Genomic DNA, 19,376 nt, shown 5'->3' with positions numbered 1-19,376 from the left:
GGTATTTTGCAGCACCTTCAAAGTCTGAGTCAGGGAAAAGATAGTGGTGCTATGTAAGACTTCCTGCTTTGTTCCTATACCCTAGAAGGTGACTCCATCTACAGACCAATTGCTCTCACATATCGCGTGATGAAGGTGCTGGAGAGTCTGGTCCTGACTTACCTTGGACCGTAGGTGAAATAACCATATAACAATTACAGCACGGAAACAGGCCATCTCAGCCCTTCTAGTCCGTGCAGAACTCTTACTCTCACCTAGTCCCACCGACCTGCACTCAACCCATAACCCTCCATTCCTTTCCTGTCCAAATAGTTGCCCAATTTAACTTTAAACGACACGAGATCTTTGTTGGACCTCTACAGTGTGCCTACCTCTTGGGAGTGGATGATGCCATCTGCCTGTTGCAGAGAGCTCATGCCCACCTAGGTGATGCTGGTGCTGTTGTGAGAATCACAGTTTTTTGATTTCTCTGGTGCCTTTAATACAATCCAATCACTGAGTGAGAAGCTGCAAAGGATGGGTGTAGACAAATCTGCTATCTGCTGGATTACTGACTACCTGACAGACCCCAGTTTGTACTGCTGGGTGGTTCTGTTTCAGATGGTGGTGAGTGGTACTGGAGCACCACAAGGGACTGTCCTGTTGCAGTTTCTGTACACCTCAGACTGTCAGTACAAATCTGAGTCACGTGCAGAAGTTCTGACTCTGGTGGTTGAGTGTATCAGAGATGGGCAGGAGTTGGAGTACATAGAGCTGGTGGACAAGTTTGTGGAGTGGTGTGGGAGGAATTGTCTGCCTCCTGAATGTGGCAAAAGCCAGAGATGGTGATTGATCTTGGTTGGAAGAGGACTGACGAGTCCTGTGTACATTCTGGGAGAAGTTGCAGTCGTGGAGGAGTACAGATACTTGGGTGTTCACCTCGCCAACAGACTTGACTGGAAAGCCAGCACCAAGGCCGTTCACGAGAAGGGGATGAGCAGACTCTATTTTCTAAGAAAGCTGAGGTCCTTCAATATATGCAGCAGGATGTTAGATCTTTTGCCAGTCTGTTGTAGCAAGTGCAGCCACCTTTGTGGCTTTATGTTGGGGGAGCAGCATCAGTACTGGTGATGCAAAAAGGACCAAATAAACTCAAAAGGCCTGAGCCATCTTTGAGTGCAACCTAGACTCTTGAGTTTGTGGTAGAGGAGGTCACTAAACAAACTATTATCCATTATGGACAATTTGGCACACCCTTGCTGTGACCTACTGAATAAGCAGTGGCGCACCCTTTTGAATGCTCTTAACTCCACTGTTACAAGGATTGTTACAAAATTTTCCTACCAAATTCAGTAAGCATATACAACAGACCATCTCCCTGCAACAGGAGAACACGTCATTGTACAATGGTCTGTTTTATTATTTCATTGAACATTGCATATTGGTAAATTGTGTATATTCTTTCAGTTAAGTTTGTACACTAAGTGCTTTTAAATGCTGCTGTAATGAAATTTCCCTTATTAATTTTCACCCTGACTAATCAAGAACCTATTAAGTACACTCATTGACTTGCCCCCACTTCTGTTTGTGGCAATGATTCACTAGCCTCTGGCTAAACCAGTTCTTCTTAATCTGTTCCAAAAAGACAGTCTACTCTGAGGCTGTGCTCTCTGGATCCAGACTCCCTCACTATAGGAATCATCCTCTCCACATGGACTCTATTTAGGACTTTCAATATTTGAGCTTCGGTGAATACGGGTCCAGAGCCATCAAATGCTGTTAACTTTCACATTTCTGCAGTCATTCTCATGGACCTCCTCTGGATCTTCTGCAATGCAAACATCCCTTTTCTTAAGGAGCCAAAAACTGTTTTGCATTATTCCAAGTATACTCTGACTAATGCCTTTCAAACCTCAGCAGTACATCCTTCCCTTGTATCTTTATGTTTGCATTTCTTGTCCCTCTACAAGTTTAGAACTGTTTAATTGTGCTAACTTTATGCTGTTTAGTGTTCTTAGTGGAATATTTTTTTACATTCTTGAATATTTATTGGGTTATTGGCTTCTCTCTGGTATATTGGCAACTTGCCCCCATGTCTTTAAATTTGCAAGGAGACACTAGTATGGATACTATTGCATAGGTGATCCCCTTTTTAACTGTAGGGTTATATCCAAAGCTATGGGTAAAAAGTCCTGATAAGTCCATAAACATTGTATGTATATGGTTCCTTTGTCTCCATCTTTTCTCTGTTTGGGTCATTAAATTTTACTACTAATGATCCTTTAAGATTCCATGTGGATTTTATTTTGAGGCCGTGTATCTCCTACTGCCATTGTCCAGTCCTGAAATTTTCACAGCAGCCATTTGCACCACCTGAGTTGTCTTGCGGTGGTGATTTGTAGTGTGCTTCGAGTCTGAGGGTGCAAGACAAAAATGCTGTGGAACTAAGTTGGTATTAGATGTGTGCAATATGCAAATGTGGAAGTGGTTAGTGCTTGTTGGGATTCTGATCCACAGTACAGCAATGTTGTCGAGCCATACTCTCTCGCTGTTGCCATTGGGGGTGGAGGTGCAGGAGCCCTGGGTCCCACACCACCAGGTTCAGGAACAGTTCTTCAACCATCAGGTTCCTGAACCAATATGAATAACCTTGACTCCAAACTGATTCCACAATCTATTGACTAACTTTCAAGAACTCTACAATTTATCTTCCCAGTACTTGATCTGTATTTGCAAAACTAGTCAATCATTCTGTGTAGTTTATTGAATATGTTCTATTTCTTTGCTCCATGAATGCCTACAAGAAAATGAATTTTGAGGCAGTACATGGTAATATGTGTGCTTTTCTAACTTAAGAGTTGTCTCAAGCATTTTAATAACGCAAACAACAGGAATTCTGCAGATGCTGGAAATTCAAGCAACACACAAAAGTTGCTGGTGAACTCAGCAGGCCAGGCAGCATCTCTAGGAAGAGGTGCAGTCGACGTTTCAGGCCGAGACCTTTCGTCAGGACTAACTGAAGGAAGAGCGAGTAAGGGATTTGAAAGTGGGAGGGGGAGATCCAAAATGATAGGAGAAGACAGGAGGGGGAGGGATGGAGCCAAGAGCTGGACAGGTGATAGGGAAAAGGGATACGAGAGGATCATGGGACAGGAGGTCTGGGAAGAAAGACAAGGGGGGGGGACCCAGAGGATGGGCAAGGGGTATATTCAGAGGGACAGAGGGAGAAAAAGAGTGAGAAAGAATGTGTATAAAAATAAGTAACAGATGGGGTATGAGGGGGAGGTGGGGCATCTGAATATACTCCTTGCCCATCCTTTGGGTCCTCCCCCTTGTCTTTCTTCCCGGACCTCCTGTCCCATGATCCTCTCGTATCCCTTTTGCCTATCACCTGTCCAGCTCTTGGCTCCATCCCTCCCCCTCCTGTCTTCTCCCATCATTTTGGATCTCCCCCTCCCCCTCCAACTTTCAAATCCCTTACTCGCTCTTCAGTTAGTCCTGACGAAGGGTCTCTGCCTGAAACGTCGACTGCACCTCTTCCTAGAGATGCTGCCTGGCCTGCTGCATTCACCAGCAACTTTTACATGTGTTGTTCAAGCATTTTAATAGTCATCTGCAATAGGTCAACTTTATCTTGTTGACTTGGGAATGACTAAAGTGCTTGGACAACCACTGCCCTTGAACTATGGTCACCTTGAAAACTGCTTCATTGAGAGATACGTCTAATACACATTCCCAAGTTTTTGGTTAATCACTGAGCATTGTCAAATATCTGCAAACTAGGCTGATAGATTTTATCCTCAATAGATCCATGTTGGTCTATGATCCTACACAATGCTACAACTAGTGCTGCTCTCTTATAGCCCCAGTTACCAGAATTCAGTCCTGGCCCCTCCACTCAGTGGAGGTTGCACAATCTCCCTCGACTGCATGGGTTTCTTCTCGTATCCTAAATGTGCGATCTCACTGGTTAACTGCAAGCAGTAGAATCTTGAGGGTGCCGGGAAGTGGAATTGAGAATAAAGAATAGGATGTGGGGTATAATTTATTGGTGCTTGATAGTACGTGTGGATGGGAAGGGTCTGATTCAGCTGGATCACTGACTCATTAACAAAAGGCCAATGAGTTTGAGAAAACCATTATGGACTGAAGCATTATGCTTGTGGGTTTATAGCCTCTAAAATGTTACCCTTTACCCCTTCACTCTAGGGCAGGGGTTCCCAACCTTTATGCCATGCAGCCTTGCCATTAACCGAGGGGTACATGTACCCCAGGCTGGGAACTTCTGCTCTAGGGAGTAAAATGCTTCTCATCGAAAATGGACTAGATGCAAAAGCACTTCTCTCCTACAGACTGGCACCTCCCCCACCACCCCTGTGACTTTCCCTTGCTAATTAACTGAACAACAGTTGACTGTTAATGTTGCCACATGATAATTGTGGGCTATTTTGGCTTGCTGCTTCAGCAGTTGGGAGTTGGTAGTCTCTCCTTTCTCAAGGGGCCGTGGTGGCGGCTGAAATCCGTTGTCTCAGAACAGCCACTGTAGTCACCCGGTACAAGGAAGATGTGGAGCTTTCTCATTGGTTGCTTGCCGCAATAACAATATACTGACTTCTGAGAAGTGGCAGCCTTGCTTGTGCTGACATGTCTCAGATTTTAAAATAAAACTAATTAGTCCCTCTTAGTGAAATTGCAAACCTTGTTCTTGAAATGGTATCTGAAGTTCATTTCTACAGTGCACAATTAACAACTGTGGTGTTCTAAATTTCATATCAGCTCTGGCATCTATGGGTTCAAACCTTGTGCAGATGATTTTGACATTAATTGTTTTTAACATGAAATTGTTATGACAATGGAACAGTATTTGCAGTACTGATGTATTCATTTGTGTTGAAAAGCAGCTGCAAGAATATTGATCCCAGTGATCCAACATTCAATCCACACAATGTTCCCTCACAGGTGTGCACACGCACACCTTTTGCTATTAGTGCACAATAGAATTTAAAATGCACATAACATTGTCACCTCTACCTTGCTGGCATGCTAAGTATATTTGACAGTCATACACAATCACATTCCCATTTCTGAGGATGGCCTTGACTTGGTGGAGTTTGCAATGATTTGTCTGCAGATTTTTAGCACTGGCTTATTTGTGCTTTAATTGAAGAAATGATTGATTCACTCTAATTCCAAAGAAGCAAAGAGCATGAAATGTAAAAGGACTGCTAGTTAATTTAAAGTAGAATGGCTTAATAAAACTGCTATACGGAGAGCTTGAGGTCAGGAATATGCAGCTATGAGAAGTATTTGTGTACAATACAAACTGGTTTTACCTGCATGTATTGTCACGATGCAAAAGTTTGTAAGTGAGAAGAAGTGGAGTGATATTTGGAAACTTGTCTTTTTAAAGCATCAGTTAGCAAGCAAATCTCATGGCCGGTGTGCAAAAGCTCTGAGGAAAATCCTTCATTACTCACTGCAGGTCTGCTACATATTCTGAGTGCAGATGAAGGAGAGAAAACAATCAAACCCAGAGGAGATCAAAGTTATAATTGACAGTGTCTTGCTAGCTGTTAAAACGAGAACCTCTACATAAAATTTCAGTGCACTCAGTTGTTGTCATTTGGCAAAAAATTGCACCGCACAAGATTTTTGTGCACACTGGTCATTGCAAATTGGAGGGAACATTGATTGGGATGTTACTTTGCAGCACAGCCTGTAGGTCTGACAGCGAGATGGGCCTGTGATGTACTGAGCTGAGTCCAGTACTCAGCAGTTTGGCGCTTTGAGCCAAGTGTTGAAATTAACTACAGTTTGTTTTGCTGTACAGCACTTTCTATAATGAGGTTCTATTGCATCATGGCACTTCTCGCTCTGGAAGTTGCAGCAAGGCAAGGGTTAAGATGTCCAGGCAAGGATAGCCTGCAGTACTCAGTCAGCCCGGACAGGAAAGGTCTTTTAAGGGTCTTTGAAAGGCATAGATACCCATTGTACAGCAGGGGACTGGAGCCATTTTGCATACCAAGAAAAGAGGAGGATGTAAGCCACACCAACTACAGAACACTTTACTAACAGTATTGTTGGTAGCTTTTTAATATTGACTTTTAACAACTGTTAATTGTGATTGCCCTTGCAATTAAAGAATTTCAACATGGGTTACCAAATGGCCAATATCCATAATGGCTAGTCATTTCTGTATATATTTAAAACAAGGAATTTCTCTTCAGACTTCAGAACAGTGTGGTGATGAGCTGTGGTGTTCTCCCTTTGCACAAGTGTGATTGAAAGTTGATTGACAATGACATCTCTGTAATCTAGGCTAGCTCTCAAAAAGTGCCCAGGAGCTTGTGCATCTATTGGCTGTCTGGAATATAACCAGTGCCATTGTTTTCTGTATCTAACATCTGCCCTATACACACCACTCTGATCTTGTTCATGCCAGGATGTAAACAATCCATTGAAGTTGATCGTTGTATTTGCTTTCGCCATGGATTGGTGTCAGGTGTACTGGAAGTCTTTCCTAGCAATACCATTTTCAATGAATGTTACTGACCATGAAGCAATTTTAACCAATGGGTGAACATGCAACTTGTTGCAATGGACTGGTGGGATTCTAATTATTGGAAAAGGCATTCTGGATGTTAAGATTTATTATATAAACTTTGGATCCCCTTTCTGCATTCTAACAAATTGGGGTTGGTAGTTTCAAATGGGATATTTAGATTCCTCAGGAGTGCAAAGAAACTAGAAGTGGTTAATACACAATACAGGAGGAACTTGTTGGACATCTATGGTGGAAAATAGATCTTGGCCTGAAACATTGACTTTAGGACTGGAAAGGAAAGTCAGTAAAATGGGAGGAAGGAGTTTAAGGTGACAGGTGAGACTAGTTAAGGGGCAGGAGGTGGCTATAAAGTCTATAACCATTGTACTACATTTGATCACTTTGGGGGGGGGGGGGAACCTGGTTGCACTAGTGTTCTCGGCTGTCTTCAGTTGATATGCCAGCTTGTCATGTCCTCCAAGTGGATTTTCCTGACAGCTGTGTAACAAGATGTGTCCATGCAAGATGCAGTCTTCAGATTTTCTGACATGCCAGCAGTAGTCCTCTACTGCCTCCTGGTGGACTGTAGGTGCATCAGCTGCAGCTACTTTTCATGTAGCAATGTGAATCCCTCTGTTAAACACACATCAAAGTTGCTGGTGAACGCAGCAGGCCAGGCAACATCTCTAGGAAGAGGTGCAGTCGACGTTTCAGGCAGAGACCTTTCAGCCTGAAACATCGACTGCACCGCTTCCTAGAGATGCTGCCTGGCCTGCTGCGTTCACCAGCAACTTTGATGTGTGTTGCTTGAATTTCCAGCATCTACAGAATTCCTGTTGTTTGCCCTCTGATAAGAACACCAGATTTTTTGATTTTTGTAATTTTCCAAGAATAAGTGTGAGGGTATGATTCTTGTAGCAGGAGAACCCTTTTCATACCTGTTCCCATTGTTACTGTACAGCCTTTCAGGAAGTTAAGTGGCTGGGATAACCTCAGGATGTACCACCAGTCGTTTTGCCTGTTTGACCAAATGGTTTGTCCTTTGCTACCCAGAAGCTCCCTAGCTTGTGTGATACCTGACTTGCAGACACCCCAATGTGTGAGGTCCCATCACAAATTCAAGAGTCCAACATTTCAACAAGCAAACTAGTTTTCTCCTTTTTCAATTTTTTATGGATTTTAAAAAAATGTGTATACAAACAAGAATATCTCTAATGTCAGTAACAGTACACAAGGTAGATAATAGAATTGGTGTTGATTTACAAAGTATAAATTTGATATAGAATATATAATACAGGGGAAGATGTAATTCATTCTCAATTTATGAAGAAAGGAAGGACTATTAGAATTTTTATATATTTAAAAAAAGAAAACAACTATTCTAAATAGGAAAAAGGACTGGGCAGTCCATCCTGAGAGAAAAACCGAGAAGAGAGACTCTCTGATCAAATCCAAGGTTCTGAAAAAAGCTTGAAGAGAATCAGTACAAAAATCAGATCATATGAAAATATTGAATAAAAGGTCACCTGATTTCTTCAAATTTAAAAGGATGTATCCAATGTCCAACTTCTCTAGACTTAACCAGGACACAGAGGAAAGCCAATAAAAGGTGGTAGGAGGGTTAGGCTCCTTTCATTTAAGTAAAATGGCTTTCCTAGCCACTAGGGTTGAAAAGGCTATCATCTGCTGAGTAGAAGTATATCCTGGAATAATCACAAAAACAGCTGTAAATGAGTTTGGTTGTAAATCCAGACACAACACTTTTGATAAGGTTTTAAAACCATCTTTCCAAAAATTCTCTACAACTTTATGCAAGACCAGCACATGTGAGTTAAAGTGGCCACCTGAGTATTACATCTATCACAAATAGGATAAATATTGGGGGAAAAAATACAGGCTAATTTATCCTTTAACATGTGTGCCTGATGCACTGCCCTGAACTGTCTCAAGGAATGACGGGCACAAATAGATGAAGTATTTACCAGATGAAAAATTTTACTCCCCTGATCATCTGAAAGTAAGTAACTCTTGAAATTCCAATTCCCAGGCTGCTTTAATTTTATTGATATCATTTGTAAATTCAATAACCATTTATAAATTGTAGCTATTAATCTTTTTTGGCGTGGTTTAACCTGGAAGAGGGTATATATTAGATGGATAAGCAGAGGGATAATTTGGAAGCAAAGTACAGGGGGGGAAATCCTACTTTGTAAATATCTAAAAGTGTACATTGGAAAAATCAAATTTATCTGCTAGCTGAGTAAAAGACATTAAACAATCCCCTATAAACAAATCCGAAAGTTGTTATTCCTTTGGCTTTCCAAATTAAAGCCTGATCTAAAATTGATATTTAAAAAATAATTACAATATATTTTATGGGAAAGGACAATTATTTAATTCAAGAAATCTGTGAAACTGAAACCAAATTAATGTTTTCTCTCACTACACACAAGTTGCTGGTGACTCGGTCCTGGCAAAGGGTCTTGGCCTGAAACGTCGACTGTACTACTTCCTAGAGATGCTACCTGGCCTGCTGCGTTCACCAGCAACTTTGTGTGTTGTTTGAAATTCCAGCATCTGCAGATTTCCTCATGTTTGTGTTTTTAATGTTTTCTCATCTCCTTCAGTAACTTGCCAGTCTTGTGTACTTTCTGTGCCACTTATTAAAAGGTTATTTATACCACATTGAGAGCATTTGTATAGCACTTGTGGGCAATGACAAAAAAAACTGAACCTATTTCTAACCAAAGGGCAGCCTGAAAGTAATCTAAATCTGCTTTTTATTGATTTGAATTCTGACAGTGAAGTTGACTTTCTTGAAGGTTTACTCTTCAGGCCTTGGCATGGATTGAAGTGCAGATGGTGGGGTGGGGGGGGGGGTGGAATTAGTTAATGTTGGAGTGATGGTGAGGATTGAGAGTGGGGGGGGAGGAGTTTAAGAGATAAAATTAACTAGAGAGCTAATGCAGGTGATGGGCTAATAGTCTTCCTTCCTAATGGCATGTACTTGGGCAGAATTTTGAAACTTAATGCCTGCACTCAGAATTGAAACTTTAATCAAATGTTTTCCTGAAATGTTCATTGCTTGGAATGAGCTCCCATGTTCTAATTGCCCTGCAAGATTCTCAGATTTAAGATTTCTGGCAACTGTTGTTCTGTGGGTACTTGGGTACAAATTGAATGCCATGTACTGGCTCTCACAACCTGATCTTTCCCAGTAACTAACTTCACTGTTTCTTCCACAGCTGTGACTTTACAGCAGCCAATTCACCTGCTAACTTGCATGTCCTAGGGAATTTCTCATGGGATTTAGTTTCTTCCCATGTACCACACAGAGGAGATGAGCTGGTTTTGACTTTGCACCAGAGGTTGGTTGAACCTGGGTTACTGGAGCTATGAGGCCGTGGGATTATTAGTTGATACTGCCCACAGCCCTCCTTTTTCTTTTCTCTCCCCCCCCCCCCACTCATCATTGGCACATCTATTCATCTATTTCGCAACTTGCTTTCAAATAGGTGTGACACTATTAATAACAAGTTTTGGTCTCAGTACCTTGGGCTGTAGTTGATGTTTCCACTGGGAGCCACCAGCTATCAAGCTTGCTGTCAGTCTGTGCTTCCAAAATTAAGATCTGACGGCCTCTGACGGCCTCGTATTTTGCAGTTAACACTTGTACAGCTCCCTCTTGGAACACAGGTCCAGTTTCTCAGGATAAAGGAAAGGATCCTCTTTTAACAGGGATTCCAAATAAAAAGGCACAATGCCTCTTTGACCTCAGACAGTTGGAGTTCAGTGTGAATCCCCAAATCCTAAGGACTTCCTACTGGGGCACAATGGAGAGCATCCTGACTGGCTGTATCAGTCTGGTATGGGAACCAGATGTTGGCATGTGGCCAAGTGGTTAAGGCATTTATCTAGTGATCTGAAGGTCGCTAGTTCGAGCCTTGGCTGAGGCAGTGTGCGTGTCCTTGAGCAAGGCACTTAATCACACATTGCTCTGTGATGACACTGGTGTCAAGCTGTATGGGTCCTAATGCCCTTTCCTTGGACAACATCGGTGGCGTGGAGAGGGGAGTCTTGCAGCATGGGCAACTGCTGGTCTTCCATACAACCTTGCCCAGGCCTACGCCCTGGAAACCTTCCAAGGTGCAAATCCATAATCTCAAAACTAATGGATGCCTATATATGGGAACCAATTGAGGGGAGTTGACCTCCCTCAATCGCAGGGTTCTGCAGAGTGGTGCGGACAGAGCAGCACATCTGTGGATGTGAACTTCCCGCTAGTCAGAATACTTGCAGTGACAGGTGTGTAAGAAGGGCCTGAAGGATCATTGGGGACTAGATTCACCCCAACCATAAACTGTTCCAGCTGCTACTATCCGGGAAACAGTACCACAGCATTAAAGCCGGGACCAGCAGGCTCCGGGACAGCAGCTTCCACCAGGCCATCAGACTGATTAATTCACACTGATGCAATTGTATTTCTAAGCTGTATTGACTGTTACTGAACATACTATTACAAATTACTATAACTTGCACATTCAGATGGAGATGTAATGTTAAGATTTTTATTTCTCATGTATGTGAAGTATGTAAGAAATATAGTAAATTTAATTTAAATCTATGGATGACAGATAATGAACAAGTCAAATATGCTGGGTGTGTAGTTTTGGCTCTTGCAATGCAAGTTCATTCTTGGCCTCTGTACAGAGTTAGTATGTTCTCCTTGTTACTGCCTCGGTTTCAGCTCCCATCCCTGTGTGAGCTAGCTACTGTTGCCTAAAGTGTGGATGTGAAAGTGGTAGGGGGTGGTGAAGAGAAACAATGAATTGCTCTGGACGCAATGGGCTGAAAGGCTGCCTTCTGTTCAGACATGCAAGCATTGCAAAGTTCAACATAAAACTTTATTACCAGAGTACTTGCATGTTACCACAAATCCTGAGATTTTTTTTTCCCTGCGAGCATACTCAGCAAATCTACAGAACAGTAACTGTGAACAGGATCAATGAACAGCAAACTGTGCAAATTCAAATATAAACATCGAGAGCATGAAACAACAAGGTGGAGTCCTTAAAGTGAGATCATTGGTTGTGGGAATAGCAAAAATAGAACGAGTAGTTATTCACTTTTGTTCAAGAACCTGATGGTTGAGGGGTAGTAACTGTGCCTGAACCTGGTGGTGGGGTTTCTGAGAATGTCAGTCATGCTTACTGTCGTTTGCTACAAAGCATGTAGCTGCATCCCAGGGACTGTATGTAAGCAGCATTCACCAGCTAAAAAAATTAAATAAATTGTACATTCTAAGTAACAGAATTAGAAAATCCATTGTAGTGCGAAGTAGTCAGTGTTACTATACTAAGCACGAGTTTCTGCAGATGCTGAAAATGTTGAGCAACACAGTGCTGAAGAAACTGGTTTTGCTCACCAAGGAACTTGGTAAATTCCCTTATGACTTTGAGTTGCTGTACTGCAGTTATTAGGGCAGTGCTGGTTGAGTCAAGAGCTGGGTGTGGGCTTAGATTCCTTCAAGTCTTGTTGAGCAGGAGGGCCCCTTCAAAGCAGTGATGTGCAGAACTGGAAAGCGGGCTGGAAGCAGATGTAACAAATCCTTGGTGTTAGCATCACTGTACCATGATCTCATTGCTGTCTAGCATTTTTGTCAACAATCATTGTTTATGGGGGTGGGGGGAAAATACCTGAAGCCAACAGACTAAAGTAGGAAACATTTGATTTTCAGATGCAAGACTGGACAGACCGCATAAACCTCCTCACTTCCCTGGTTTTGCGATTGTACTGATAGTGTTGCTTGGCCTGGCAGTGGTCATCCTTCCAGTTATGGCTTTTCTGGTGAGTCAACAATTAATTTGGGTCCTTGTGTCATTTGATGGTGCAGGTAATATTACCTAAAACTATCCTTGGTTTACCCAGTGTTATAAGTGCCATTGTGCAACCATTTAATGTACAAACCCCATTTCCAGAAAAATTGGGATATTTTCCAAAATGCAATAAAAACAAAAATCTCTGATATGTTAATTCACGTGAACGTTAACTGACAAAAGTACAAAGAAAAGATTTTCTACAGTTTTACTGACCAACTTAATTGTATTTTGTAAAATATACACAAATTTAGAATTTGATGGCTGTAACACACTCAACAAAAGTTGGGACAGTTAAAATATGATTGAAAAGTGCACAGAGTATTCAAGTAACACCGGTTTGGAAGGCTCCACATTAAGCAGGGAAATTGGTAGCAGGTGAGGTATCATTCAAAGGCTCAGTCTTTGCAAGCAAGGATGGGTCGTAGCTCACCCCTTTGTGCTGATATTTGTGAGAGAATTGTTAGTCAGTTCAAAAGGAACATTTCTCAATGCAAGATTGCAGAGAATTTGGGTCTTTCAACATCTACAGTACATAATATTGTGAAAAGGTTCAGAGAATTGAGATATCTCAGTGCGTAAAGGGCAAGGTCGGAAACCACTGTTGAATGCGCGTGATCTTCGAGCCCTCAGGTGGCACTGCCTAAGAAACCGTCATGCTACTGTGACAATTGTAGTCACCTGGGCTCGGGAGTACCTCGGAAAACCATTGTCACTCAACACAGTCTGTCACTGCATCCAGAAATGCAACTTGAAACTGTATTACGCAAGGAGGAAGCTATCCATCAACTCCATGCAGAAATGCCGGCGAGTTCTCTGGGCCCGAGCTCATCTCAGATAGACCGAAAGACTGTGGAACCGTGTGCTGTGGTCAGACGAGTCTACATTTCAGCTAGTTTTTGGAAAAAGATGGGCGTCGAGTTCTCCCTGCCAAAGATAAAACGACCATCCAGATTGTTATCAGCAAAAGCCAGCATCTGTGATGGTATGGGGGTGCATCAGTGCCCACGGCATGGGTGAGTTGCATGTATAAAAAGGTACCATTGACTCTGAGGCATATATTAGGATTTTAGAAAGACATATGTTGCCATCAAGGCGATGTCTTTCCGGGACGTCCATGCTTATTTCAGCAGGACAATGCCAGACAACATTCTGCATGGGCTACAACAGTGTGGCTTTATAGACAGTGTGTGTGCTTGACTGGCCTGCTGCCAGTCCAGATCTATCTCCTATTGAAAATGTATGGCGCATCATGAAGAGGAGAATCAGACAACGGAGACCACGGACTGTTGAGCAGCTGAAGTCTTATATCAAGCAAGACTGGACAAAATTTCCAGTTGCAAATCTGCTACAATTACTATCCTCAGTTCCAAAACGATTAAGAAGTGTTATTAAAAGGAAAGGTGATGTAATAGAATGGTAAACATGCCTCTGTCCCAACTTTTGAGTGTGTTGCAGCCATCAAATTCTAAATTTGTGTATATTTACAAAATACAATTAAGTTGGTCAGTAAAACTATTGAAGATCTTTGTACTTTTGTCAGTTAAATAAAGGTTCACGTGAATTAACATATCACAGATTTTTGTTTTTGCATTTTGGAAAATATCCCAACTTTTCTGGAAATGGGGTTTGTAAGTGTTTGCAAAATGGTACTTCTGACTTCCTTTGGCAATGGGCTGCATTGATATAAAATGCTTGTTTATGCTGTCCCCTACTGTGTTCACTGCAAATCAGATTAGCTCTTCAGTGAAGTTTGGCTGTGAATGTCAAAGCTCTAAGTCTGGAATTTCTCTTCTGGACAGGTGGGCTGTTTTTGTTGGGGAGGCATCCATAATTTTCTTCTGGTTGATGGTTGTAGGTTGTAACTAGGAAATACTGACTGCTTAGCACCTCAGGCAGTCTCTGTAGGGTGAAGTGGGAGGGGGGAGCTTGGGGTCAAATTCTGTGGGGAAAGCTGGGGGATTGTGGAGTGGATGCAGAAAGTATAAGGTGGGTTAGGCTAGGATTTCTGCAAATGGATGCTTTGTCAGGGCGGCCACAGTAGGCTAGTGGAGCGTCTGTGTATACTAAACTTATTGAATTGAAGACACAGTGCCCTTTGCTATCTATATACAAAGATGAGAATTGGAAGAAGTCTTGCAAACTACCCTCTTAGCAAAGACATACTGTACTTTATTCGAGGATTAGGCTGGGAAGAGAGTCAGGAATATTGTGGAAGGGCTTTGTGTGTGGTAAGTCAAGTCTAACCAATGCTAGTTTGAGAAAGTTACCAGAACAGTTGAAAGCTAGGTAGTGGATTTTAAGGCCCACATGGGAAGTTTTTCAAGACGGTTCAGTTGCTTGTCTTTCAAGATGAGGTAATAAATTGGATTAGACACTGGCTTCATGAGATTGTGGATTTGAGGCCTGTGACTAGTGGAATGCCATAGGGATCAGCGCTGGGTCTGTTATTTGTCATCTATATCATTGTGGTAAACAGGATCAGCAAGTCTGCAGATGAAACCAAGATTCAGGTGTAGTGGGACAGTGAACAAGTCTATCAAAGCTTGCAGCAGAATCTGAACCAGGTGATGCAATAGATTGAAAACCGGCAGTGTAAGGACCAACCAGTGTAAGCCTGGGTGTATGGGCTAGGTAGGACATTGAGGTGTGCAGTAGAACAGGAGGATCTGAGAATGCAGATCCATAATTCTTAAGTGGCATCACAGGTAAACAGTTTTTGACTACTTTTTTTAAAAGTAGTTTGCCTCCCAGGTGCCAGGGTCTGGGATGTTTCTGATCACGTCCACTATATCCTGAAGTGGAAAAGAGAACAGCCAGAGGTTGTAGTACATATTGATACCATGACATGGGTAGGAAAAGGGAGGAGGTCCTGAAAACAGACTACAGGGAGTTAAGAGGAAGTTGAGAAACAAGACCTCAAAGGTAGTAATCTCAGGATTACTGCCTGTGCCACGTGACGGTGAGTATAGGAATAAAATGAGGTGGAGGATAAATGTGTGTGGCTGAGGGATTGGAGTAGGGATTCAGATTTCTGGAACATTGGAATCTCTTGGGGCAGGTGTGATCTGTACAAGAAGGATGGGTTGCACTTTAATCCCAGGGGGACCAATATCCTGATGGAGAGGTTTGCTGAGGCTATTGAGAGTTTAGACGAGAATTGCTGGGGGGTGGGAACTGAACTGAAGAGACAGGAAGAAGTGGTTGGCTCACAAATAGAAAGCTTGGAGGCAGTGTGAGAGGGAGGATAGGCAGATGATAGAGAAGGGACGCACTCAGACCGATGATTTGAGATGTCTATTTTAATGCAAGGAGTATTGTGAACAAAGCGGATGAGCTTAGAGTGTGGATCAGTACTTGGAGCTATGATGTTGTGGCCATTACAGAGACTTGGATGGCTCAGGGGTAGGAATGGTTACTTCAAGTGCCAGGCTTTAGATGTTTCAGAAAGGATAGAGGAAGGCAACTGTTGATCAGAGGTAGTGTCATGGCTGTAGAAAAGAAGGTCATGGAGGGATTGTCTACAGAGTTTCTGTGGGTGGAAGTTTAGGAACAGGAAGGGGTCAATAACTCTATTGAGTGTTTTTATAGACCACCCAATAGTAATAGGGACATTGAGGAGCAGATAGGGAGGCAGATTCTGGAGAGCTGTAATAATAGGGTTGCTGTGGAGGGAGATTTTAATTTCCCAAATATCGATTGGCATCTTCCTAGAGCAAGGGGTTTAGATGGGGTGGAGTTTGTTAGGTGTGTTCAGGAAGGTTTCTTGATATAGGATGTAGATAAGCCTACAAGAGGAGAGGCTATACTTGATCTGGTATTGGGAAATGAACCTGGTCAGGTATCAGATTTCTCAGTAGGAGAGTATTTTGGAGATAGAATTGTGATCACTGTCTCCTTCACCATAGCATTGGAGAGGGATAGGAACAGACAAGTTAGGAAAGCATTTAATTGGAGTAAGGGGAAATGAGGCTATCAGGCAGGAACTTGGAAGCATAAATTGGAAACAGATGTCTTCAGGGAAACGTATGGAAGAAGTGTGGCAAATTTTCAGGGAATATTTGTGTGGATTTCTGCGTAGGTACGTTCCAATGAGGCACAGGATAGTAAGGTACAGGAACTGTGGTGTATAAGAAAAGAGCTTCCAAAAGGTTCAAAAAAACTAGGTAATGATAGAGATCCAAAAGATTATACAGCTAGCAGGAAGGAGTGCAAGACAAATTCAGGAAGCCAAATGAGAAGGCCTTGGCAGACAGGATTAAGGAAAGCCCTAAGACATTCTACAAGTATGTGAAGGGCAAGAGGATGAGGCTTGAGAGAATAGGACCAATCAAGTGTGACAGTGGATGTGTGTATGGAACCAGAGGAGGCAGCAGAGATACTTAATGAGTTTTTTCAGTATTCACTACAGAAAAGCATCTTGGTGATTGTAGAGATGACTTGCAGTGGACTGACAGCTTGAGCACATAGATATTAAGAAAGAGGATGTGCAGGAGCTTTTGGAAAGAAAGTTGGATAAGTCACAGGGACTGGATGAGAGGTACCCAGGCTACTGTGGGAGGTGAGGGAGGAGATTGCTGAGCCTCTGATAATGATTTTTGCATCATCAATGGGGATTGGAGAGGTTCTGGAGGACTGGAGGGTTGTGGATGTTTCCTTGTTCAAGAAAGGGAGTAGAGGTAGCCCAGGAAATTATAGACCAGTGAGTCTTACTTCAGGGGTTGTTAAGATGATGGAAAAGATCCTGAGGCAGGAGTTATGAACATTTGAAGAAATATAATATGATTAGGAATAGTCATCATGGCTTTGTCAAGGGTATGTCGTGCCTTACGAACCTGATTGAATTTTTTGAGGATGTGACTAAACACATTGTTGGAGGTAGAGCAGTATATGTATTGTATATGGATTTCAAGGCATTTGATGAGGTAGTCCATGCAAGGCTTTTTGAGAAAGCAAGGAGGCATGGGATCCAAGGGGATGTTGCTTTGTGGATCCAGAAATTGGCTTGCCCACAGAAGGCAAAGTGGTTGTTGATGTGTCATATTCTGCATGGAGTTTGGTGACCAGTGGTGTGCCTCTGGGACCCCAACTCTTCGTGGATTTTTATAAATGACCTGGATGAGGAAGTGGAGGGATGGATTAGTAAATCTGCAGATGACAAAGGTTGTGGATAGTGTGGAGGGCAGTCAGATTACAGTGGGACATTGATAGGATGCAAAACTGGGCTGAGAAGTGGCAGATGGAGTTCAACCCAGTTAAGGGTGAAGTGATTCATTTTGGTAGGTCAAACATGGCAGAATATAGTATTCATGGTAAGACTTAGCAGAGTGGAGGATTAGAAGGATCTTGAAGTCTGAGTCCATAGGATGCTCAAAGCTGCTGCGCAGGTTGACTGTGGTTAAGAAGGCATATGGTGGAATTGAGTTTGGGAGCCGAGAGGTAATGTTGCAACTATATAGGATCCTGGTTACTCCCCCACTTGGAGTACTATGCTCAGTTCTGGTTGCCTCACTATAGGAAGGGTGTGGAAACCATAGAAAGGGTGCAGAGGAGATTGACAAGGATGTTGCCTGGATTGGGGAGCATGCCTTATGAGAATAGGTTGAGTGAGCTCAGCCTTTTCTCCTTGGAGCGACAGAGGATGAGAGGTGACCTGATAGAGGTGTACAAGATGATAGGTATTGTATGGATAGTCAGAGGTGCTTTCCCAGGGCTGAAGTGGTTTGCACGAGGGGGCACAGTTTTAAGGTGCTTGGAAGCAGGTACAGAGGGATTATTAGGGCCAATTTTTTTATGCAGAGTGCTGAGTGTATTGAATGGGCTGCCGGCAATGGTGGTGGTGGCGGATACGATAGGGTCTTGTAGAGACTCCTGGATAGGTACACGGAGCTTAGAAAAGGAGGGCTATGGGTACCCCTACGTAACTTCTAAGGTAAGGACATGTTTGGCACAGCTTTGTGGGCAGAAGGGCCTGTATTGTGCTGTAGGTTTTCTGTTTCTACATTGTACTCAATGCATTGACTTATGAAGTACAGAGTCGGGATTTAATGTTGAAATTATGTTGGACATTGTGAAGCCCAGTTTGGAGTGTTGTGTGCAGTTTTGGTCAGCTACCTACAGGAAAGATGTCAGTAAGATGGAAAAGGTGCAGAGAAGATGTACAAGGATGTTGCCAGGACTTGTGGATCTGAGTTATAGGGAAAGGTTGAACAGGTTAGGACTTCATCAGATCTCTCCTCAATCTTCTACATTTCAGGGATAGAGGTATACAAAGTTGGTACAGAAAGGATAAATGCAAGCAGACTTTTCCCTATTGAGGTTGGGTGAGTCCAAAACTGGAGTGCATGGGTTAAGGGTGAAAGGTGAAATATTCAAGGGGAGTAAGAGGGAGGGAGCACTGCATGAAGTGTGGTGAGTATGGAATGAGCTGGATAGGAGGGGTATGGAGATCTATGGTCTGGGTGCAAGTTGATAAGACTAGGCAGAGTAAAAGTTTAGCATAGACTAGATGGGCTGAGGGGCCTCTGTTTTAGTGCTCTGACTCTGTTCCTCATTGTGGAACTCATCCGTCACTTGCAGACCAGTCAGTATGGATTGGCAACATCTCCACAGACACCACCAGTATAGATGCACTATGAGGCTGTGTGTGTGTGTCCGTGCCCCCCCCACCCCCCCACCCGGTTCTACTCAGTTTCCATACCAGGCTGTGATGCAACCAGTTAGGATGCTCCCTACTGTATAGAAATTTGTGTAGATTTGGCTTGTTGTCTGAAACTGACAAAACTTCTAAAATCCGGGGCACTATTGAGCCACCTTTGTAGAGCACAGATAAATCATTAGTGTATTGAGGTTAAACAAGCTAATACAATTGCGATTAGTATTTCAGCTGCAGAGTGCAGGTAGGCAAAATGCAAGATCATAAGGTGGTTTATAGTCCAGTCTATCCTATTGTAATAGACCATTCAATAGTGGGATAG

General features: G+C 42.8%; 1 protein-coding gene across 1 annotated transcript in view; it reads left to right on the top strand.

Annotated features, from left to right (window-relative positions):
- The window catches only part of LOC140211811 (uncharacterized), a 49,754-nt gene that overhangs the window by 21,758 nt on the left and 8,620 nt on the right, over nt 1–19,376 (top strand). The window contains exon 6 of the mRNA XM_072281962.1: nt 12,261–12,370. Coding sequence (XP_072138063.1) covers nt 12,261–12,370 — 110 coding nt within the window. The remainder of the gene's footprint in view (nt 1–12,260; nt 12,371–19,376) is intronic.

The sequence above is a fragment of the Mobula birostris genome, chromosome 18, assembly GCF_030028105.1.
Source record: "Mobula birostris isolate sMobBir1 chromosome 18, sMobBir1.hap1, whole genome shotgun sequence".
NCBI lineage: Eukaryota > Metazoa > Chordata > Chondrichthyes > Myliobatiformes > Myliobatidae > Mobula > Mobula birostris.
Note: the sequence above shows the minus strand (reverse complement) of the source record. Positions and strands in the feature narration are given on the sequence as shown.